Raw genomic sequence first — 24,696 nt, forward strand, 5'->3', positions numbered from 1 at the left:
GGACACCCTGCACAGCCTAGCCAGGGACCGTTTTGGAGTTCCCTGCAACCCTCCCCTCTGGCAATCTTGGCACCCACTCATGTCCTCCCCACGCAATTTTTCTGCAGGGTTTGCACCCCAGGCTTGCTAGGCCTCTGCCCTGAATAATTGTTAAACCAAAAAACAGAGAGGAAAGTATCAAATCCACCCACACCTTGAATACTGTGCCCAGTTCTGGTTCCCACACCTCAAAAAGGATACAGAAGAACTAGAGAAGGTCCAAAGAAATGCAACAAGGATGGTCAGTGGTATAGAGGGGTTTCCATGTGGGGAGAGACTAAAGGGGTCAGGCCTATTCAGTTGAGAAGAGAGGCACTTGAGGGGGACATGGTAAGGTTTTACAAAATACTAAGTGATGAAGAAAAAGTCAATAGAGATTTATTATTTACACTCTCTCACAATTCAAGAGCTAGGGGTCACAAAATGAAACTGGTAGGGAGGAAGATTAAAACTAACAAAAGGCAGTCTTTTTTCACACAGTGGGTTATTAAAGTGTCTAACTCATGGCCACCAGATGTGGTGGAAGCTGACAGTTCAATGAGATTCAAAAAGGGATTGGGCAAATTCTTGGAGGAAAGGGGCATCTGTAAGCTACTGAGCTTGGAAATTAAAGGCACAATGACTCCATTAGACCTTTCTAGACTTAAAACCCACCCTGGTCATACCCCATGCACTCTGCCCCTCTGCGAAACAGGATTCTGGGGGCAAGATAGACCTGAAGTCTGACTCAGTAAACGGCAATTCTTACGTTCTTATGTTCAAAAGTTGCATGAGTCCTCCTCTTCCTAGCTGCTTCTCTGTGACTTACAGAGGCCAATATGAGGGTGTGTTGTAAAAGTGGACTCATTTATGGATTTTCAGGGACTTGAATAGAGTGGTGCCTTTCGTGTATTGCAGGGGTTTCTTTGTGCCAGTGAAACCAGACAGGGAACAACAGGGAAACCATCTTTACTGTACATACAAAAGGCTTAACTGAAGGCTTTTCAAGGATAAACACAGGCAGCACCAGGAGACAAACACAACATGGAAAAACCCCACCAACTGCCAGTAGTGAGTGCACACACACACACACACCCCTCCACTCAGGGCATAAACACACCTCCCCCCTACTTAACATAGTCCTTCAAGTACTTGGGGCAAATGGTGACTTCCCTCAAACAACTCAATCTGGGGGTCAGAGCAGCCTGTCTCTGCTCTTCTTGAGTCACTTCGGCACCTGGAAGACGTGATGGGCCTGGAAGAACAGCTGATAGACCATAAGAACTGGTCCTATTAGTGGTTTACTGCCTTCTGGATCTGTAGATGGCACATCATTGGGAATCCAACCTCACATCAGGTTGACGTGCCTGCAAAATGTCCTGCCATTTGGAGTCCTGGCTGGTATGACACCAGTCCTTTAGCTTCAACCAGAGTTGCTCATTTTCATCGTTTAAGATATACACAGTAGTGTCTTGTTTAAAGGTCCACACATGTAAAACAGTCTCTTTTGAGGAGAACTGGATTTCTTGCTTTGTTTGATACTTGGCTACCAGGTCTGGGTGGAGCTGATCCAAACAAGTCTCCAGCCAGCATGTTCATCAGTAGTGCCGCATATCTTCAACCTGTGGCTATGCATGGGTTCACATACTGTTGTGCTTTCCAAGCACCATCAACGATCCACTTCAGTGTATTGTTAGTGGCTTGGACCATTCACTCAGCTTGGCCATTGGATGACGGATGGAATGGTGTCAATGTGATGTGATGGATAAGATTTCTTTCCATGAAGTACCTGAACTTTTCAGAAGTGAATTCTCAACCGCTGTCAGACACTATGGTAACTGGAAAACCGTGCATCACAAACATTTTTCATAAAATTTGGATTATGGTGCATGGTGTCACTGATGCAACTGGAACATCTTCCATCTATTTAGAGAAAGAATCGACAACAAGGAAGAATATCTGACCTTGGAAGGGGCCACCAAAATCTATATGGAGACATAACCACGGTGCCTTAGTCACCTCCCACAGATGGATATGTCTTAGCCAGAGCATGGTGAGTAGCTTGGCATAGTTTGCACTTCTTTAGAGTTTGCTTAAAATCAGCAGCCAATTTTGGCCACCAAATATAACTTCTGGCAAGTGCTTTCATGCAAATAATTCCTGGATGTCCAACACGGAAAGCATCAAGGACTCATGTTTAACCTTTGCTAGGGATAACCATGCTGTTACCCCATAGGAGGCATCCCTTATAAGCAGAAAGTTCATGTTAACATGTAACAAATGGCTTGAATTTCTCTTCTAACTTTGTCATAGGACACCCCTTCCATATGCAGTTAGCACTCAGGCTAACACTGGACCCTTGGTAGTCATACAGGAAATCTGCATTGGCTATTGACCTTCCAAGGCACTGTTGATTTGAATCATGTGCACTAAGGAGTAAGGACCAATGGAGCATATGCAGTGAAATGATTTAGCGTGCTGGTTGGGCTCTTCTCGGTGAATAACATGTCCAGGCAAAGGTGGAAATTCTTGCTCCTGACCCTCCATGCACTTCCTTGCTGACTCTGTCTGATTTGACTCCTACCTCTGGCTCAGACTTCTGATCTGCTAGGAGCCTTGGTGTATCCTGATTCCAGTGTTTGCCCTTGATTCTGGTTTGACCTCTGGTTCTGGCTTCTGATCCTGGTCTAACCCTTAGCAAACCCTGTCTTTGGCTCTGGCTCCCGGACTGCCTTGATTTTGGATACAACTCCCAATTCCAGTTCTGACACCAGACCCATTCAGATCTCAGCTCCTTGGAAACCCAACCTACACGGCACCCATGCTTCAGGTGCCTAACCATTAGGCAAGACGACCCATGCCCCAGTCCCTAACACCAAACTCCATATGGGGAAGCATCCCAAGTAAGTAGTAGTGAACTAGCCCTCCAGGATGTAACAACTACTTCACATCATAGAGGCTTTTTTGACATCCACTCCATTTCCACACTGCTTCCTCGGCCAACAGACAACATAAAGGCTCACCCACTCCAGCCTTTTCTTTTAAGCAGAAATGGTAGAGATTCACCAGTTACAAGAATGCTTGCAGTTCCTACTTATATTTGGGCATTAGAGCTCCCTGGATTGTTTCAGGAGGAGTCTATGAAGCAGGGTTTCATCTCAAGCCCCACACACACCTCCACCCAAAGCAGAAATTCCAACTTGTTACTAAAATGACAGTTCTCAAACAAATGATGCACCTTGGCTACATATGCTGCAATCCCCTTGCCTGGAAGCTGATTGCACTGGCTGATAACTGTTTCAGTGTTTCAGATGGACTCCATGCAAAGTGATTTCTTAGTAGTACAAGGATTTCACCAGATGACTTGTCATGCAACTTGACCAGGTACAACAGTGACTGAACCAGGTCAAAAGTCTTCAAGCCAATGGCAGTCAGGAGCACAGCATGTTTCTGGTTTTCCTCAGTCATCCGATTTGCTTTCCGGGAAAAGAGCCAGTCAGCATAGGAATCCCAGGACAATGGCTTGGCCACATGAAAAACTTCAGTGCAGCCTCAAGTAACCATAGTGCAAAGCAACTTCAACTGCACTGCGCTGCATAGGAAGAAACCCCTGGTCTGGGCTCCTCAGGCAGCACACGTACCCTTCTCTCATGTAGCAGTTGGCTCTTTCTCCCAGATGAAGCATTGGCAAATGTCCTGCTCACCGAGATCCCATCAAAAGCTTGCAAATGATATCTGCAAAAAAAATTATTTATTTGCAAGCTTTTAGGCACAGGCACCCTTCATCACGCATAAAATTCATTTTTATTTCTGCCTAGGAGAACTCTTACAGTTTTTGTAATCTCCTATGCCTGACAAAGGGTGCTTGTGCCCGAAAGCTTGCAAATAAAGGTGGGGTTTTTTGCAAATATCTAGTGGGTGTAATAAAGATATCACCCTCTGTCATGAGTTTTGAGCCCATGAGACAGGCATCCCAGCAATGAAATTCTCATCCTCCTTCTTATTTAATCCAGAAAACCATAGTTACCTACAGACTAAAAGTATTCCAATTAGAAGCCTGTACAACTCCATCCATCCCCCCACACCCAGCTCAGCAGCAGCATCCAAGGCTTGGGGAGGCCAGACATTTTAATGTTCATGAGTAGATCGTGCTGTTCTTGAATTCAGTTGTTATTCAAAAGCATTTGTGAAGTCTATCTTGCGTTCCCACTTCATGAATAGCTCATAAACAGTCACTTGTGAATGCGTGATATCTGGACACCGACATCCACGTTGTGTCCCTTATTTGCAGCGGTTCCATCGTACTGGTTCTGAATCCTGATTGGGGGATTTCTGTAAATGCCCAACACAATGTGACTTCCAGATTTCTAAAGCTACCGCTGAGAATATACAATTCCAAATGGCTTCCAGCAAACAGCCAGGCTTAACATTTGCCTTTTGCAAGTACTCATGCATGTAAAACTTGATGGCTCAAATGTTTGCAGAAAGCAAACAAGGTCAAATTGAAATGTGCTTTCAAATTCTAATGAATATTCGAAGAAAATGTTTTTCTGCTATTTACTCAGACCCGTTATGTGCTCAAATGATCAGTTACTGTGTATTGTGTAGGGGGTGGAACATTTCTATATCCTTCTGGGTATTAGGAAAGCATGTGAATTTTACTTTGAATCAGGATAAAGACACGCAGATCAATAAACTCATACAACTCACAAGTCCACTTATGACTGGCCACTGCATAAGAGATACCTAAGGAGCAAGGGGCTGTAAAGGAGCAGCCCAACACTGCAAGCCTTTTCAGGAGGCTGGCAAACTGGTTGTCTTGAGCTCCCTCCTTGATCTAGCCAGCAACAGATGACAGCCCACACTGATGACAAGCAGCCGCTCTACCAACACCTCCCATAACCCCAACGTAGGTTAGCGTCTTGAAGCTAGGCTAGCACCCTGGATAACTCCTGGTAGTTCCTTTATCTGTTGCTCAAGGAGCATGCCCACTCCTCTTGCAACTGCCACACAACTGAAATTCAGGTGAATAACTGATCAGCTCCTAATGCACTCTTCAAAGGCACAAACCACATCCAGCGCAGGAGAGAAATCCATGCAGGGTAGTCTGTTATCAAATATCAAAGACTGGGTTAGAGAAAAAAATAATAATCAGCAAAAGCCCTTTGCTCTGCTCTGGCCTCTGTTTCATTAAGAGCCAGATGCCAGTGCTGCTATCAGAGCACCACGCACACACAACCCACACACCTCCACTGTTTGAATCTGTAGCAACCCCTGTTCACATCCCTGGGATCTTCCTCACACAAACTGTTTCCCTGAAGTCCTAGGGACTGTTCTGGAGAGCAATCACTTGCTCCTGTACAGGACGTACACCCTCTGGTTCTGGATTTATAGCCTAAAATCTAAAATACAAGTTCCTCTTGGATCAACTCCAAAGTCCCTGGAGCAGCGAACAGCTTTCTCTCTCTTCCTAACCCGGTGGACTGCCAGAAGGGGCAACCCTAGGGGACCTGCCACTAGTTTGAGGTCAAGCACATATTTACTAAAGCAAAAGGATGTAAAGAGAGCTGCATAGGAGAATTGAAGCGACAGAGAGGCTCTGTTAGTCAGAATGGAGGTACGCTAATAAATGCTGCGCACATCCCTCCCACAGTCCGCTTCTCAGCCCAATTCAGCTTTGCCCAGTCAGTGGCACCACTGCAAACTGAGTGCCAAATGCTACCAACCCTGGCTGGCACAGCTCTCAATAACTTGCTGACAATGGTGAACCAGGTCCAGCTGATCTTTTCTTCCCGCTGGTCCAGTACAAAACTACCTACACCCCTTTGAATACCCCAGCCTAACCCCCTTAGTCAAAAAAAACCTCCTATCTTCACACCCTGTTCATCACAGCCTCACCCCAGCAGCCCCTCCCCATCATAGCTCAAAAATGCCAAAGGCTCAGAGCCCCATACTCCCTACCCAGCTCAAAACCTCCCCACAGCTCTGAGCCCCTTCCCTTAAATTTCAGTCACCCCACCACAGATTGAGGAAGCCCTTTCCATATCTGAGCAACCCCACTTGCCCCCAAGAGTGTCAGAAACACCCATTTTTGTACCCAGCTCAAAACCCCTCCCAAAGCTGCCTGCCTCACCAGGCTGAAACAGTGAAATAGAAACTACGTTATCAGGAGCAGCTAACACCAGAATTGCAAAAGAAAGGACACCCTGAGTAGTGAAATATCAAGAGCGTTAAAAAAGGTGCAAGGGTCAGTAAGCAATGAAGAGCTTAGAAGGAATCAAGTAGATTACTATGGGTGCAGATAGAAGTAACAATTTTTGCCAGATTTGGCCGCAGAAATCAGTCTATAGCCAAGACCAAGAAGTCAATTACTCCCCTCACTGCTGCCTGAATAGACATGTTGCTGCCACTGCTAGGTAGCTGACTTAAATTTTGGGTGAAGCAGGAATTAAAGAGGGGTGAAACTTCACCCCTCCCAGATCCGTCCCTGACAGAGACAGACGGAGGGACATGAATGCAAACAGAAAGCTAATAATACTATAAGTTAGCAGCTCCTTCAGGGCATCTTGCCTTCCCTGTGCCCATCGAAGCTAGCTCCTCAGAGAAGGAACTGTCTTTATTTGCACGTGGAAAGCACATCAACCACATCAAATAAATATGAGACATGATAGCCAGGAACTATCGCTCTTCATTTTTACTACTCCTTGTCCAAGCTCAGAGCTAGAACTAGCATTTGTTCCCATCTGTAATAAGCCCACACGCGAAGGCAATGAGAGGTACTCAACTTTGAGCAGGCTGTGTAGAAGTTGGGGAAATTTATTTTTCCCTTTAATTAAAGCTTTTCATTTCAATTAAGACCTTGGCCATAGAAAACACATGAACCCCGATGCAGCTGAGGTCACGAGTGAAACGAATTTGGAGAGCACTCATGCCGCAGATCAACAATATGCTCATCAGGGAGTGCCGGGGGGAGGGGAAGTTGGAATAATATCCATCTGCGCTAGACCTGGCTTTAGCCAGCAGAGTCGGTCCCTCGCTGAGCAATTTACAGAGATGAGGATCTGCATATGAATTCAGCACTCTTTCAGGAACAGCTGTATCAAGGCCATCTCTGCCGCGCCTTGAGTCTTGTTTATGTAGCATGGGAACAAAAATCCTCCTTTCAGTCTTTTCAGCATTTAATAACAATGTACAGTATGAGTCACCAGGGTCATCTGTAGCCTAGGAAGACCCTTGTTTGCATTGTTCCTCTTCAATGCCACAGCATATAGGCCAGTCCTCTTACATATGAATACGTCTTTGTGCCAGCTGTTCTACAGCAGCACAGGTGAAGTGGTCCTGACTCCATTTCTCCACTTCTTCCTCATCCCATCCCTCTCCCTGTCGCTCCAACCAAATATGGAACATTTTCAGGGACTGCATTCAAACACTACGCTCCATCACTTCTCCCTCATTACATGTCCAGCTCAACACTCTGCCCTTCCTCCCACCCCTCCCTTCTCCAGCCCTCAAGGATGTGAGACTGGAAATGGAAACAATATAAATAGCATGGGCTCAACATACAATAGCAGTTTGACTGTGTTTTTAGATGGGGAATTGTTCAAGATGCCAGCTGTGTTGTTTCCTCCGGTTCTGGATGCATTGCCTAGAATCTGCAATACAAGCTCCCCTTGGATCAACTTCAAAGCCCTTGCAGCAGTGAACAGCTCTGTTCCTCTCTTCCTACCCTGGTGGGCAGCCAATAAAAGGGGGCACCTCTAGGAGCCTGCCACTAGGTGAAGGTCACACACATGTGTACTAGAAAAGAGGGATCTGCAGGAAGGAGAGAGTTGTGCGAGAGAACTGAAGTGACAGAGAGGACCCATTGCTCAGAATGGAGATGTGCCAAGAAAGGCTGCATACAGCCCTCCTGCAAGCTGTCTCAGCCCTTCTGCAAATCCTGGTCCAGGAGATGTAGGTTCTGCTCTTAGCACTGTCACTGGCCAGCTGGGTGACCCTGGAGAAGTCAGGTCACTGCCCTGTACTTTGCTTTCCATACCTCTAAGATGGGAATTGTGACACCAACCTCCCTTGTAAAGTACTTGAAGAGCTACATTATGAATCTGCATTGACTAAAGATGCCAGAGATTTCAAACCTGTAAAATCAATGTTCCTCAGATACTCTAATACTTTTTCAAGTCCTCCGCTGCAGGCCCACGGACCAGTCCTGAGAGGAGCTAAATGCCAACTGTGATATGATGCACACCTAACTCCCCCCCGCAAAATGCACAGGAATAGAAGGTGCTCAGCCCCTTCTAGGAGGGGTTCAGCATGCGGCAGGAACTGACCCTACTGAGCCTTTGATCTTTCACCCATGCCACTATGTGAGAAGTGCTGGGGAGATACAGGGAAAGAAAAATCAACAGCGATTACCAAAGAAGGCACAGCAGCACCCACTACAGTCAAGAGGGCACAAGCATTTGTGCCATCCAACTGGCAGCCCACAAGCTGCATGCAGCCCACAGGGGGTTAAGTTGTAGCCCCCAGGCTTCTGCTCAGCCACAGTGAACAGCTCATATGTGCGTCTTGTATGTGCATACTGTGCATTATATCACAGCTGCAACAGCAGCTAGAGTCTCCAGGCTTCCCCTCCCTCCTCCTCCAGGGGGTGGGACCACACATCTGGGGAAACTGAGGGTGAGCCTTGAGCCGTACAGGCATGTGGTGCAGTGTAGAGCTGCGTGGCATGTGGCATGGTTTGCCCTGGTGCAGCCCACAGGGCATTCGGCCCCCCAGGCACTTAGAAGCTGGACAGCCCTTTTCTAAGCCCTGTTTTCAGCCACTTTATGAAACTCTCACCCATAAGACTCAAGATGCCCTTGATTTGCTCCCTACCCAAATGTGAATTCTGAGAGGAGACACTGTGCAAAAATGGCTCAGCTGTTAGGGAGCATCAGGAGACAGGGGAAAACAGGACTCTCTCAGTCGAAAAACCTTGTCAAGCTCTAGATGCAGAAGTGGTGAGAAGGGGCTGCAGACTGGAACACAGCAGGAGAGAAGTTCCCCTTGACAAAGTGCATCACTACATGAAAATTGGCTTGAGTCTGGCAAGCTATGGAGCCTACTCCATCATGTTAGGCACTGTACATGCACATAGTAACAGGCTGTGCTGGACCTACCGGCAATCTAAACAGACAAGGGCTGGGAAAGGAGACCAAAAGAGGAATGGCTTGCCCAAGGTCACACAGCTCAGCAGCAGAAATACAGCACAGATCCTAGACTAGTTTCCTAACCACTTACCTACAAGGCTTTAGGGGAAAAGCAAAGAGAAAGGAGGCTGGGCTGTGCTGAGCCTGCACACAAGGCTCACATTGCTGTACAGTGACAACTGTTTGCAATGTAAGGAGCAGGACTCAGGAGGAACCCTCGACTCTGTTTAGATGAAGCTTTGCCTCTGTGACAAGACCTGTGCAGCCTCTTGCATGAGATTTAGGTGTCTAGGCCTTGGGCTGCCCCTCAGCATGGGGGTGAATCTAACTGTAAGTGCCCAGGGCAGGATGTATAGGAAGTCAACAGCATGCACCTTACTAATGCCAGACACGTGTAGCTAATCACATATTCGCCCCAATAGTTCTAGAAAGCTAACATCAACTCGAGTCACCTCCGCGTGTAGAAAAATATGGCCAGCCAGGCTGAGGAAAGGAGCCAGCCAGAGAAGGAAGCAAGTGACTGACCCCGATGCATCCCTGCTGGGGGAACAGTCATCCCACAGTTTTCTGCTTCCACCCCTCCTGAACTCCAATACTTCTTTGGAGTGAGAGGAATTGATGGTTTCTACAGAAGACCTAAAGCCTTTTTTTCAACCGTTAATGGCTGTCCATTTCCAAAGACTGAGCATCCTCCACAAACCCTCTCATGCGAATAAACCCACAAAGCTATCCCCCATCTCCCAAAGACCATTCCTGAAGATAGGAGGACCAGTCACTGCAGGGTAAATGTTAAGTGAAGAAGCACATGGATACAAGTCAGAAACTAATTTGAGAACCAGAAGAACTGGGTCCAATTTGCCATAGACCTCACAAGTGACCTTGGCAAGCCACTGAAAAGCTGGGCCTCCTTTCCCCATTTGCAGAGCACAGCTAGAACATCTCAACCTCCAAGAGACAGAAGGGCATAATCTCTTCATAAATGTGAGCTGCTAAAACAAGTCTCCTAAAACAGACAGACTTGGAAGAGTGATTGACCTTTGAATAATATTTTACTACAGTCCATGACACAGCCAGTGGTCACATGTACAACAGGGCAGGGCACAGAGTTATACGGCAAGTAAAATGAGAAACAAAAGAAAGAAAACCTGAATGTTAAAAGGGAAGCTGTGAGAAAGGGGAAGAAAGAAGGGATAGATGAAGAAATTCTGTTGGCAGATTCCATATACAGAATAGCTGCCTAGACATGGGCAGACCTGATCCTGGGCATGTTAGATAAATTTATGGAGGGCAGGTCTATTAGGGGGCAGTAAACACAACAGTTGGTCAGGAATATAACCTCGGACTCAGGATATCCCTCCACCTACAACTGCTGTCGGTTATGACGGGGATGGATCGCTCTACACAGACTATTCTTCCTCTAAAGCACTGGCTACTTGTTGGAGACGGGCTACTCTGCTAGACAGATCTCTGGTCTGACAGTTCGTACGCTCCTCTGCGTCTCATCTGAGCTCTTCAGGGAACTTCTTGGGAACTCCCACAAATGCTGAGTTAAAATTTATCACACTGGCATATTACAGCCCCCTATATATGCTAAGCATGATTACATTTGGTTCAGCTAACACAAGAGAGGAAAACAGCATTTTCTGAGAGCGACTGCAGTGTGGGAGAAGCCACACATTCTTGCTCATCCTGTTATGTCTGTCTTTCACCTTCACACTCTGCAACAGCTATCACTACAACCACCCAGTAGTATGCTGAATGTTTAAATTAATGTTTAAATGACTGAGCGTTTAAACCAATAAATATATATACACACGTATATACAAGTAACTGCACAAAAAGTGCAAATGAGCCTTTCATCCCCCTCTAGCATGGCTGGCCTTTGGCATGTCAGACGAGTAGCTACCAATTGTTATGGAAGGTAAACAGACTTGTTTGCCGTGAACATTATTTTCTTATACCAGCAATAATAAAAAGAGCTTCAGGTATACAAGAGGCTAAAGCAAAGCAGAAGCAGTTCAGGCTGCAAGTTACAGTAAGCACTGTGTACATATTGTTATTATAAAATTTATAGATGTAAGCCCTTGTATTTGATAAGGAAATATGGAAAGCAATATTCTTTCTGCATGCGACTCAAAAGGCAATGTGATATTTACATGACCTTCCATATTCAGATATAAGTACGCACGCAGGTATGCTCCAGACCTTCCATGTTCAAATGGAAGTACACACGCAGGTATGCACCAACAGTGGGCAAGGCAAACCCAGGCCCAGGGAAACATTTACCCTTCTCTTCTGTAGGTGCTTCAAAAGTTGTCCTGCAAAGGTGCTGTGCATTTAAACTGGGGTTTTCAGAGAAGTCTGTCCCAGAGCGACATCAGCTCCCCGACTGCAAGAAGGCTTCTGCCACTACCTGGCAGGTGATAGAAGGACCAGGTAGGGCAGCTGCTGCACCTTCCCATGGGGTACTTGAAGGGCATACCCAAACCCAGGCACTGTTCTGGGTGCATGGCCGTCTGCTGCCACAACTCCTGGCGGTGGAAGCAGCCTAGTGCAGAGGTGAGGTGCCCGTCTCTCAAGTCAGGGACATTTGGGCTGCTGTTTCAATCCAGGTGGCTTGAAAATCTTATCTCTGCCTTGGAAAGCTGAGCTGCATGCCCATCCTCCCACCACTCTCCAGTGGAACCCTGGTCATGTCACTTGATCTCTTTGCATCTAACTTCCTTACCTGTAAAATGGGGACAAAGATATTCTTTTTGTCCACCTGGCCTATCTGTATTGCTGCCTCTCTCCACCCATCCCTACAGCACAACAGGGTTCTGATTTCAACTGAAGCCCTATGTGTCACTGGACCAGAAAATTTATGGACCTATCCAGTAAAACAGATACAAAGACTGTGGAGCGGGGTTTACCTTGGGCTATGGGTGTGTATGGGAGGGTCGAGGCCTCCCAGATGTTTAAAGGAGCTTGTGTTCTGCATCTTTAAGCAGGTTATTGGAAGCTTTGTGCTCAGAGAAGTTCTAAGATTTAAATAAGCTCCATAAAGAAGTGTTTTCTTTCTATGGCTACACCAAGAGACACTCTTTTTAAACATCAAATCAGAAGCAAATCAATTGCTGTGCTATACCTCAGAAATTCTCCATCCAAAATTTCCCTTTAAATCTAAAATCTCTCCCAGGATATTACTTTACTATCGAAGTAATTTCCTCAGTAGAGTAGAAATAATAACGTTCTTCTTCGACAGGTTCAGTTAAGAAGGGATATGATTAAAGTTGTCAAGATCCTAACAGGGACAGCACAGTGTGGGGAGACATAAAGAAGTGCTTTCAACTAATTTAAAAGCCCCACGACTCTGGAACCCAGACAAAGGAAACAGCAAGTGAAAAGAGAACGTAGGTAAAACTTCTTCACACGGAGCTTGGTGAATTGTGACTTGCCCATATTCAAAGGAGGAGCAATTTTGATGCTGTTTTCAAAAAAAGAACCAGACAGGTACTGAACAGAAAGGAACGCTGCAGATTAAGCAGCTTTCTATAGTCCAAGAGTCCCCACTTCTTGTAATACCAGCTTGTATCACAGAGCTGCTGCACTGCTAAACATCATCTGTTTGGAGTATAACAGCAGTGCCTAGAGGCACCAGCAGAGATCGGAACCATTGTGTTGTGCACACATAGCAGGAGGCACCCCCTGCCTGGAGATGCTCATAATCCAGGGGTGGCCAACCTGCAGCATGGGCTGACACCCAGCATGGGCAGTCTGTGTGGCATGCAACAAACCAGGAGGAAGCAGGGAGCAGAAAGCAAAGCAGCAAATTGGGAAGGGGATCAGAGCAGCACCTGGGGAAGGTGTGGGGCTAATTTGTGTCATGCCCGCCAAAGAGGTTGGCCCCACTGCGAGTGTTGAAGGAAACAAGAGGGACCACCCCCCCAGTAACCCAAACAAGGAAGGGAGTTGCCCACAGCCATGCAGGAGAACTAATGAGGTCTCCGGATCAGCTTGGCCTACTTATTGCCCTACCACCATCCACTAGACTGTGCTGCATGTGCCATCCCAGCCCTAAGCAAGGCAGCACACCGCTGTGACAGGGCAGTCAATATGAGCTGCATGTGGGAAGCTAGAACTTCACATCCCAAAGCCCGACGTGGAGGCTGTCAGTGGTGTCCAAGCCTCACACTGTCTCTCTGAGCATGGTAGGTTTTCACCCCCATAACTACAACAGGTGACCATCAATGGGAGTTTGCTTCATGGTGAAACCTGGAAGGGAAGAGTGCCTGCGCCTTGACAGAGGTCCTAGGCAAGATGTGCTTGCAGACTGGCTGCACCTTCCCCCTTCCCTGGGTCAATCTGTTTCCCTTTCTGCTTCATTTCTCATCTCCCCCTATGAGTTTTCTTGTAGAAACAGTCCTCTGAGGCCAGGATTTACCATTCTGATTCTGGCCTCTTCCTGGATGGGGCTGCAAGCTTGAGCCCAGCCAGAGTCCGGCTCTGTGCAACTGCACTGCTCCAGAGCAGAGAATTATCTGGGCCAGCCTTTTTGCTAGTGCACTTTGCTACTCCCTTTGAGATGCAAGTGTTGATACTTTAAAAAGGAACAGGGGGAAGGAAATGGAGCATGCTCCCTGGCACTGCTCACTCTCTCCTTGCCCAGAACAGCAGGAGGGGGACTAGCAGCCTGGCAGCACAGCCTCTGGCATCTAAAGGGAATCAGTCCCCCTGTACATGCACACAGCAGGACTCGCAATCTTCCGGCATGAATCTGCCAACAGAACATGTGCTCCCACAGTTGGCTTAGGGCAAGATTATATGAAGCCCTTTGGTGACAGAAGGACTCACTATCCTGCAACACAGGGTCAGATGTAAACACACGCTGCTGATCATAATCACTCTCCTCCTCTGACGGGAAAAGTCCCCACTCATGAATGTGTGTTCATCAACACACAGGCAGCTCTGCCCTAATCCAAGTGGCTTCTGCTCGCTCTAAAAAAAAAAAAAAAAACCATGTGCAAGCTTAATCAGTGGCAGACAAGAGAGTCTGACAGCTCCCCCCCCCCCCCTTGCTATGCTTCAGCTTTATTTCTTCTGGCTAGAGACAAATGGCCCAGATGTCAAAAAAGGCTCCCCCATCAGCTCCCCCTGCCACCTCCAGAGATTTTGAGAAAGGGAATGGAGGTGAAAAAGCAGGAGTCCTGCCCAGCCCCAATTCATCCCTAGAACAAAGCCATCCTGTGCACCGCATGAGACAGGGGTCCTGTGAAAAAACTAGTATGACATGTCAGTGAAGACCATACTGTAAGGCACTCACACCAAGGGAGCTGCACAGGAAGCCTTAATCTGGGCACTGCCTACCCGTTCAGTTCTTCCTTTGGCAGCCTTAAAAATGATCTTTCAAACTAGCTCTTCACACATGCATACTGCACATTTTACATGCAAGTTAGCAACAAATGAGGGACTGCTGTACTGTGCAATTTCATATGCATTTGAGTAATCTGTGGAGTGCTTTGTGTGTTCATCTATAAGCAGAAAGATGCATTTATTTGGGTGCATGCAGATATACATGCATATATATCACATACACACAGATGCATTCTGTATCCAGAGACCAAGGCCCAGATGAGCTCAAGCCAGAAGTCAGATGTTCATATACCACTGGGGATGTAGGTCTAAGTGCTATAATTGTAAGGAGGAAGTGATGTATGCTTCCTATACAGCAGAGGGTGAATCCCTGGTTCAAGCAACAAACAACCCAAATCTAACTACGGAACCAAGACCATAAAAGCATCCACAGACAAATGTCTGCGCAGACAATACCACAGGTATCTTCAGGCAGGGGAAGTATTCAAACCATTTTACAGACTGACTTTATCCAGCACTAGCGGTGTCACTGATTTACACACACCCGCAGAGCAGAATTCCTGGCAGAGGCCTATGTTGGGCAAGTCGCACTCATTTTGGTCAGCGCTAATTAAACCTTGACTTCAGTGGGATGGCTTGCCTCAGCTGGTACCGACCAACTACAGGAAGGGTCACGGCTCAGAGTAATTGATGTATTTTAAATGGAGAAGGACATTTTTATTTGAGTGGGAGGCTGAAGAAAGGCCAAAGATGTTAAAATAAATGTTCTCAACAAAATAACCAGTGATGAGGGAACTACAAAGCTGTTACTACCTTGAATCTGGGTGCCCGCTGCAGCCCCCTCACTTGGGCATCAGCCACATGCACCTAAAATGAGCATCCATAAACCAGTTTGCAGGCATTGTGCACAAACCCTATACTGGTTCTGAGCCTGTAGATTCCAGATCATCCCATCCTAATGCCCCAACAAGTGCTGGAGATGGCAACCACACACCAGCTTCTGAGCGCTGACTCAGCCCTACAGTCAAATCCTCCCTTCACATAATGAAGGTAAGGAAATACCCCCGATTTCAACTATGAGATTTCCTCCTAGGCTCTCTGCTGGATGCGAGTCATTGCCCTGTGCCACCTCCCTGACACAGGCAGCAAGTTCACATCTCGTGCATCATCCAGAAGGTAGCTCCAAGCTTCCCTCATCTCTCATAGCAGCCAGCTAGTAAGGAGGACCTGCCAATGAATGCCCTCAAACCTTTCAGAAGATCTGCAGAAAAAACAAGCGTGCTGTTACCACCCCTGCCTCTATTCCTCCCGCATGACTGCTCAAAGGAGTTCGCTCCGGACAGCCTTATCTGCCTGATCTTAAAGGAAGGAAGCAAAGAAAGTGGCTACTTTGCACCATAAGAGCCTTAACCACATGCATCATGGGCAAGACCCTGTGTATACTGCATTCATCAAGCCTGAGTTGATGATGGAGGGATAGGATTGGGGCTTTCAAAACACACCTCCCCCTCTCAGGGACCCCAGTGTCTTGCTTATGGTTAGACACTGCACTGGAAAGCAATGAGCTCTATTCTGTATTAGCCGGCTGCGTCGAAATGATCCCAATGAGTTTGATTGCTTTAATCTATTTTAGCAGAAAACATGGGTACTGTCGGTACACTGACTCATGTTTCTTCCACCTTAAATTCATTTGTCAGTACACATTAGGTGTACACGTCCTTATCAACCTTCTTTTCAAATTCTGTAGCGCACACGTACTTGTCATTGCAGCTTACACTGGTATATTTGGACTCTGTTTTCCCATGACAGAGAAGTCTGAAGACAAATCATACCATAGGTTAGTGAAAATAGCAGCTCCTTGCCATTTAAAATACAGAGTCAACAGATCCTGTAAAGATGAATCTCAGCTTAATGCAATACCATGTTGCAAGATGTGAATAAATGGGGAAGACACGTGCCTCCAACCTGTGGCTTACGGTCACAGGTTTTGCAGAGTGTAACGGCAATCAGTAGCCAGCAAATCATGGTACAAACATATTCTCTCCCCTATAAAGCACAGTGTGGAAAACTTCCCAGTGGATCATTATGAAGCCTATGAAGTACATACGGTAAAGGATGATTCTATAGTCGAGCACAAGAGGTGCATCTGTTCCCAGGAAGGTGTAATAAAAATCATGCCATGCAGTTGTGTAATGCAACACAATGTCACACATGGTGCGACCTGAACTGGAAATGCAAAAGCTAGCATTAACCTAACCAACCAAGCCGAATCACAGTTGTTGCCCAAGGGGACTACACCAAGTGCCAAGGCACCCATCAGCAACACTGAAAGAACGGGCTCTGGACACAGCCCTCTACTAACCGAGACACAGAACCCGTAAAAATTAAGCAGCCAGTTTCCATGGGAGTTGGGTCTATCCCTCCAGTCTTCCTTTTCAAATCCAACTCTCCCAAACCTGAAGAAAGGTGGCAGATAGTTGGCCAGCTCCACCTTGTCACCTTAGTAAATGCAAACAACACTAAGGAAAGGCTGCAGGAATGAAAACTAATTCATTCCAATTGAAAAAGATCTCCCAGATCAAATGAATCTGGATTTGGAAGACAAGGGAAACTGCAAGAGAGTAGGTTACCAGAAACGCACAACAGCATGCCTCACTTGCGTATCCTTCATGACAATATTTTCTCCATGACATGCAACAGCAGACACTCTTCTGCAGAAATCAGAGTCCTGCCAGTGCAATATATGGCAAGAGCATCCCCACTCACTCACTCTCAGCTTTTTTGTATTTTTAACAGTAACAGTCAAAGCAATACCACAATCCTTTCACAGCCACTTCTCAAGTACCTGTGCAGTCATTCCACAGCACATGGCCCAGCAATTATCATTTCTGCTTTGCCCTCGCTTTGGATTGCTTTCTCTGTGGTTACTGAGGAATTAGGTTGGTAAGCAGAGCTGTTTGCCCAGGGGTTATCTGCTACACTCCTGAGAACTTCCAGAGTAAAAGCAAAGGGCAGTCAGAGAGGCGGGGGGGGGGGTGCGGCAAATAACCACCGTAGGCCACAGGCACAAACACTTCACTGAGAAGCTCATGTTTTGAGGTCTTATTGATTCACTTTTCTGATCATTACATACTCATAACAAATCAAATAACCAAGCCACAAGGCCTGGGTCAGTTTTACCTGTGGTTAGATGCTCATATGCAGAATGCAAAGGGGAAAGAATCATACCGAGGAATATGAGAGTAAGTGACTGATTGCACTGCCTGGAGAGCGGGTTGCTTTAATATTCTGCTGAATAAGATGTATTTTTTTTAACTCTTGGCAGTCAGCTTTCCTGGGAAATGCTGTGCAACTGCTGACTTCCCTGAGGTTTCCTAGTGGCATTCATTACCTCATTTTGCTGCGATTCAAAACACAATTTTAGAAACTAACCCTGCAGGTATGTGCATTAGAAAAGCACAAACTATCCCTTGTTAGGGGATATTTTACACAAAGAGGAAATAAGAGGAACTTGCAAGCAAGATAAAGTCACAAGCTGGGAGGGGAAATATTTCACTGCACTATTGAATCAAATGCAGAATGCTTCTCTTTCACCCATTTCCTCTCCCTTTTCTATCTTACTTTCCTAAACAAGCACTCCAGAGCTATTTTAACAGAACCATTTTCACGAGCAAGAAAATGTGTTTTCCCCCTAGGGTTGAAGCCAAAAATAATGTCCTCCTGGTATAATAAATAAGGCACATTTCACAGCAAGAAGTGCCATGTTCTGGACACACCTTTTCTCACCAAAGCACATGCAGAATGCAAAGGAGCACTATAGACAGGGCAAGCCCGCCGACAAACAGTTTGGGGGCCATAAAAATCCCCAATCAACCTGCTTTGCTTTCCCCTGATAGCAGCATTGAAGAGGATGGCCCCCAAATTCTGCCCATCTCGGGATCAGTTTTGTTAATGTCTGGGAGACTAACAGAGGGTTTGCCTTATTTATTTATTTTAAGACAGCATATTTCAGCAACTGCCTGGTTTCCAGCCAGAAGATCTGAGCACTTCCCAGCCAGCTCCCCCTCTGCTTTCGGAAGACAACATATGCCTCACCAGCATCTAGCAAATTTTAATAAAGAACCCCTGCAAAGACCACCAGCTGTGGGAACAGTGGAACAACAACAACAGAAAGGAAAAAAAAAATCACCTTTGGAAAAAAAAGAAAAGAAAAGAAATAAAAGCATCTCTGCACTAATCTTGTCTCATCCCTGAGCCACTGTCTGGATAAAGCAGAGACTGAAAGGAAGATTCCTGCAGTCCTCACCAAAAAGAAGAGGGATTTTGACTATTATGACATCACCTAAATAAAACATTACTATAAGCAAGAGTGACAGCATTTTTTAAGCAAAGTGTGTGTGTGGGGGGGAGAATGGGTTACATTTACATTTTTTAAAAGTTTCTTTACCCTGTTGCATACACAAGGCAGATAAACAGGTTTGGATTTGGTTTCGTATTCAAGAAGCAAAGAATTTGATTTCTCATTTATCACCCAACCAAACACAACTGCAAATTTTCCTGGCAGCTCAAAATGTGCCTATTTTAAAATCAGAATAGACAAGAACACCGAGGCAACTGTCCCATTTCCAATTCCCGGTTCTTTTGCAAATGAACAAACCCATGAGGCTGCATATGGTTCTAAAAAAAGGGACTGTGCCCAGAAAGTTACAGAGGAAGCTCCTTTCTCCCATGTCATTTTTGCCCGGTGAAGTGAACAATCTCTTTGGGTGCAAGTGGAAAAAGTTTCTTTCCTTGCACTGAATTCCCCTGAGCCTCCCTGCTTTGCAAAATAAACTCAGGCCCCTCTCAAAAGTAGGAAACAGAGAGCCAGGATTTGATTTAAACCCCGTTTCATTCATTGGAAAAAGCGGAGGCTGTTTTTTTTCTTCCTTGAGACAGTGGGGAGGAGGAGCAAAGCAGAAGATACAGGGACTAAGCTCTGTGTGATATAGCCCATACTGTGAATGGCAAAGCTACAGTATATGGTGCCATACAGGTACATATGTGGCTATGGCATAGAAGGTTATGGGGGCTACACAATGGAGCAACTGCGCAGGGATTAGATGCTAGGTCCACAGAATAACAGAAAAAGGGGGCTGGAAGGAACCTCAGGTCACATCTAGTCCAACCCCTGCTCAGAGCAGGACCAGCCCCAGCTAGATCATCCCAGCCAGGGCTTTGTCAAGCCCGGTCTTAAAAACCTCCAAGGACGGGGATTCCACCACCGATCCGGGTAACCTGTTCCAGTGCCCTACTACCTCCTAGTGAAAAAATTCTTCTTAATACCTAACTTCAACCTCCCTTGCTGCAACTTGAAACCGCGGCTCCTTGTTCTGTCATCTGCCACCACCGAGCACAGTCCAGCTCCATCCTCTCTGGCACCCCCCTGCAGGGAGTTGAAGGCTGAAGACAGTGGAGATGGGGACAGCTAAGGCTCAATCCAATGCCCACACACGTGGGTCCTGTCTCAGGCTCCCCAACACAGAGCGCCGGCCACACAAAGGGTCTTTGTCTGGATCCGGTGTTTCAAATAAGCAGCCACGACAAATTAAAAAAAAGGACACCTGGGAGGCTGCGGGGAATCCGCCAGGGATGGCATTGCTCCCCGGCTCCCAGGACAGCCTGTGTGCCAGGCGTGCCCCCCTCCCTGCCCCAAAGTGCAAAGCAAGACCCCGGCTCCTGGGCTGGGGCTCCCAGCGGGTGCCAAGGTGCGGACACCGCGCTCTGCGCTGGAGGGGGCGAGCCGGGTGCAAGGGTGGGGGGTCACTGCAGCGGCGAGTCCCAAGGCAAGGCGGCGTGCGAGCCCGCTCCCCCGAGCTGCCCGCGCGCGGCTAGGGACGGTGGCACCGCAATGCAGCGCAGCATCCTCCCGGGGCCGGCCGGGGGGGCATGCACTTGCAGAAAGTTTGGGGGTCGCCTCCGGTTACCTTCTACCGCCGCGATGGCAGAGGCCAAGCAGAGGAGCACGACACAATCCAGAGCCATGGCAGGTCCGGGAGCCGCGAGGCTTTGGGCAGGGGGGCGTGGGGGGCTCCCCGGATCCTGCAGTAATCCACTCCGCACTGCCAGTGCGTGCGGGTGTGCGGGGGGGTGTGCGTGCGTGCATGCGGGTGTGCGTGTGCGTGTGTGTGTGCGGGCGAGGAGGGGTGCTCGTGTCACATTGCAAGCAGTAGTAAAGTGTGCGGCAGGCACCGAAGCTGCGGGAGGGGGGAGGCAGAGCCCCCCCCCCCGGCTCTTGCCCACCCCCAGCCCCTCCTGTCCAATCAAGGAATCAAGCCCACAAAAATCCGCGGGCCAATCAGCGGCGAGCAGCAGCGCCTCCTTGCTACTTCCAGCCAAACTTTGGCAGGCGGCAGGGGCGGGGCAGGCCGGGCGGGGCGGGGCGGGGGCGCGGCGCAGCCGCCAAGGCGGGCGGCGCGCGCCCCCTGGCGCCGACGGCGCGGCGCTGCAGCTGCACGGACGGGCCCCGGCACGGAGCCTCGTGGCACCGGCGCAGGCCGCCGCCGCCGCCGCCGCCGCCGCCGCATCACCCGCCCGCTGCCTTCCCACCCTCGCCCGCACGGAGTTTCCCCCTCCACCTTCCCAAGGAGCCCCTTGCTCCTTGTTCTGTCGTCTGCCCCCAAAACAGGCCAGCTCCATCCTCTGTGGCAGGGGCGGCACAAAGGTGCACCTGCACCCTTGCGCGCGGGCGGTGCCTTTTTGCAGGGGGTGCACCGCCAACACGCCGGCGGTCTGCGGGCAGCCCCGGCTGCCCCTGGCCGCCGCCTGGAGGTGGTCGCTAACCCAGGGTCAGCACCCCCCCCCCCCCCCCCATCGCCGACAGTGCCGGCAGCGTCTGCGGGAGCGGCCCGCTCACCGCCACCAGGGGCACGCAGTGCTCGTGCTGTCCGGACCCCACCTCAGGCTGCTGTTCAGTTCCCCCCTCAGTCTTCTCTTCTCCAGACTGAACAAGCCCATTTCCCTCAGCCTCTCTTCACAAGTCACGTACAGGTTTCCCTCGATGTATGCGGGTTCTTTATATACAAATTCGCCCTTATGTAATGAGCATATTTAGACCCATAATTCGCTATATGCGAGGTAAATTCCCTCTTACGGGATCAGCATAGACACCCCACTCCCCCTGCCCAAGCAAGCAAGTCAGTCTGTGGGGGGAGGAGAAAGGGCCAAGGTCCCACTCACCCCAGCCCCAGCCAACACCAGCTGCCTGCACCAGGGCAGGGCGCAGCCCAGGAGCAGAGGCGAGTGGGGACAGGCAGAGCACCATGCAGCCCAGTGACTCCAAGCAGCTGGTACCAGCCATTCCTGGGACTGTTGCAGCCATAGCTGGGGTTAGTACTGCTGAGGGGACGGGGCTTATTTAGTCTGGAGAAGAGAAGACTGAGGAGTGATTTCACAACAGTCATGTACAAAACGCTGGCATGAGGAGTCTGTTACTGACTCAAAGCTCCCTACTGTACAGTGGTTATTAAGAGAAGTCAAGCACTAGGGAAATGCCAGTCTCCAGCAGAAAGCAACGAAAATGGTTCGTACTCTCCAATTTGTTCCCATCCTTCCTGTAGTTGGGGAGGGGGGGAGCCCAAAACTGAACACACAACTCTAGATGCGGCCTCACTAGTGCCGAATACAGGGAAAGAATCACTTCCCTCCATCTTGCTGGCAATACTCCTCGATTTCAAAAGAAAGATTATCCCCTGCATGGCTCCCACCTACCTGGCTTGTCCTGGGCCTCTCCCAGTCAGGAATTACTGCCCATAATTAACCTGCGTTTGGAGGGGTAAGATGCTGTGGGAGAGAGAAACAATAGGAGCAGCCCAAAATCATTTCTACTGTGCCCAAAATGGCTTTGAAAGCCAGGCTGAAATCATTGGTTTGCAAATTCGTGTCCCCTCCACCAGTCTCCACTGTTAGGCCTGGCCCTTTACACTCGCCAACACCTTGGAAGCCAGTCTAAAAATCCTGTCTCATACTTGTCCCCTGGCATTGAGCACAGGGCCAAAGATTTTTGCACTGAGTGTGCTAACACAGAAATCCTTGGGTTTGGATATTTGTTCATGCCATTAATAACCTGTGAGAATGATTTTTTATTCCTCCTGGAACAATTTAACTTTTAATTTAGCTGAGCCATGCACTGATTGCCAAGCGACTGTGGGTTAGGATACCTAAATGACAAAGGAAATCAGCCCTTGCTACACTGAATTTCTTTGTTGCTTAAGTTTAGATTTACCATTCATTTTGCCTCATTTGCTCTTTAAGTTAACATTTTCTTTAGCGTTAACATTTTCTTCTCCATTTTCTCCAGTGTATTAGATTAACAGTTGGGTTTTTTGCCTTGTCATCCTGAAAGGTGATGTCACTAAGCCAGGGTTTTTGATGTCATGGAAGGACATCAGCCCCATGCAGAGTCAGTCAGTCAGTGACCACGCATCATCTAAAACTCATTTGAGTCTTCAAAACAGGGTTAATGCAGGACTTAAATGGTATCTGGGCCACATGCTGGGTCTCCCTACCGGATGAAATAGCAAAGCACGTTTACCCTCCCTCGCCTCAAGAATCCTGCCCTTCTTTCATTCACATGTGACCAGCAACATGGTTTTATAATGAGTGCTGTTGCTTTTTATTGTCTTCTGAGTATACATAAAGCAACAAAGCCACCCAGCAGGTCACTACCATCTATGAATCAGACCCGTATGATGCTGCCACTGGAGGAGCTACTTTTCTTCTCATCTCTGTTATTTCAACCTGGATAATAAGAAAGCTATAATGAGGCAGGTCTCATTTTGGGGGAGACGAAAGGATGGAGAAAAGGTAGGGTATTATTTGTATCTTGTTTTCTTTCTAAAACAGAAAAGTTATTTGTAACGTATGGAATAATATTGCCTGGCTTTGTTCAAATCTGATGGTCCTGTTCCTTATAACATTTACAGTGCTGTTGTGCCCCTCACCCCTGCACACACACGAGTCCCATAAAAGCTAAGTATGTCCATAAGTGGGGCTGCTATTTCAAACAGGCTCCTGGACATCCCCCCTCCCCCCCCGATTTCCTTCATCCATCAGTGATTATAAGCACCTTCTGCACCAGTGGTTCTCAACCTTTTTAAACTCAAGGGCTGCATCCAGACAAGCACAGGCATCTCATTGCCCAGGGACAAGAAGCAGTGGCACACCTTGTGCTGCTGCTACTTGTCCCCCAGGGAAAGCCCATGCCATGTGTCCTCTCTGGTGCACAGCTTACCCCGGGTGGGATAGAGGAGGTTGGGGCCAGCAACCCCCTCAGGGCTGAGTTCTGGGGCCAGTGCTGTTCAACATCTTCATCAGTGATCTGAATGAAGGGGTGGGAAGCACTCTGTCCAAATTCACAGATGACACAAAAATATGGGGTGAAGCTAACACCCTGGAAAGGAGGAACTAGATCCAGGCTGACCAACAGGCTGGGGAAGTGGGCAGAGAGCAACAAGATGCAATTCAATAGGGACAAGTGCAAGGTGCTGCATCTAGGGAGAAAGAACTGCCATCATACCTACAGGATGGAGGCAACCTTCTCAGCACCACTGAGGCAGAAAGATCTCGGAGTCACTGCTGACTCCAGGATGAACATGAGTTGCCAATGTGACGAAGTAGTCAGCAGACCCAACCGCACCTTGTCATGCATCCATACGTGCTCCACAAACAGGTCCAGGGAAGTGATCGTCCCTCTCTACATGGCACTAGTCAGGCCACAGCTGGAGTACCATGTCCAATTCTGGATGCCGCAGTTCAAGCGGGATGCAGAGAACCTAGAGAGGTCCAAGGAAGAGCCACTCATCTGATTGGAGGCCTGCAGGGAAGGCCCTGTGAGGAAAGGATAAGGGACCTTAACCTCATCAGTATCTCCAAGAGAAGGCTGAGGGGAAAACTTGTGGAGGTATACAAATTCATAAGGGGAGAGCAACATGAACTAGATGACGATCTGTTTACCAGGGCACCCCTGGAACAACAAGAAACAATGGCCATAAGCTACTAGAGAGTAGGTTTAGACTGGACATTAGAAAAAAGTTCTTCACTGTCAGGGTTGCCAGGATCTGGAATGGGCTTCCAAGGGAGGTTGTGTTCACCCCACCCT

At 48.1% G+C, this 24,696-nt stretch overlaps 1 protein-coding gene across 10 annotated transcripts in view; it reads right to left on the minus strand.

Moving 5' to 3' along the window:
• The window catches only part of EPHB1 (EPH receptor B1), a 322,722-nt gene extending 301,905 nt beyond the window's left edge, over nt 1-20,817 (minus strand). For 5 of the 10 annotated variants that reach the window (XM_090052905.1, XM_090052899.1, XM_090052900.1 and 2 more), the window contains exon 1: nt 20,525-20,815. In XM_090052905.1, the coding sequence (XP_089909031.1) occupies nt 20,525-20,582 (58 nt within the window). In that variant the 5' untranslated portion in view covers nt 20,583-20,815. Of the gene's footprint in view, nt 1-20,524 lie in introns of all 10 variants that reach the window. The other 5 variants (XM_090052906.1, XM_090052904.1, XM_090052898.1 and 2 more) reach the window with 2 other exon arrangements.
• Between the last annotated feature and the right edge of the window lie 3,879 nt (nt 20,818-24,696).

The sequence above is a fragment of the Crocodylus siamensis genome, chromosome 6 (assembly GCF_052110815.1).
Source record: "Crocodylus siamensis isolate JL-2025a chromosome 6, ASM5211081v1, whole genome shotgun sequence".
Taxonomy (NCBI): Eukaryota; Metazoa; Chordata; order Crocodylia; family Crocodylidae; genus Crocodylus; species Crocodylus siamensis.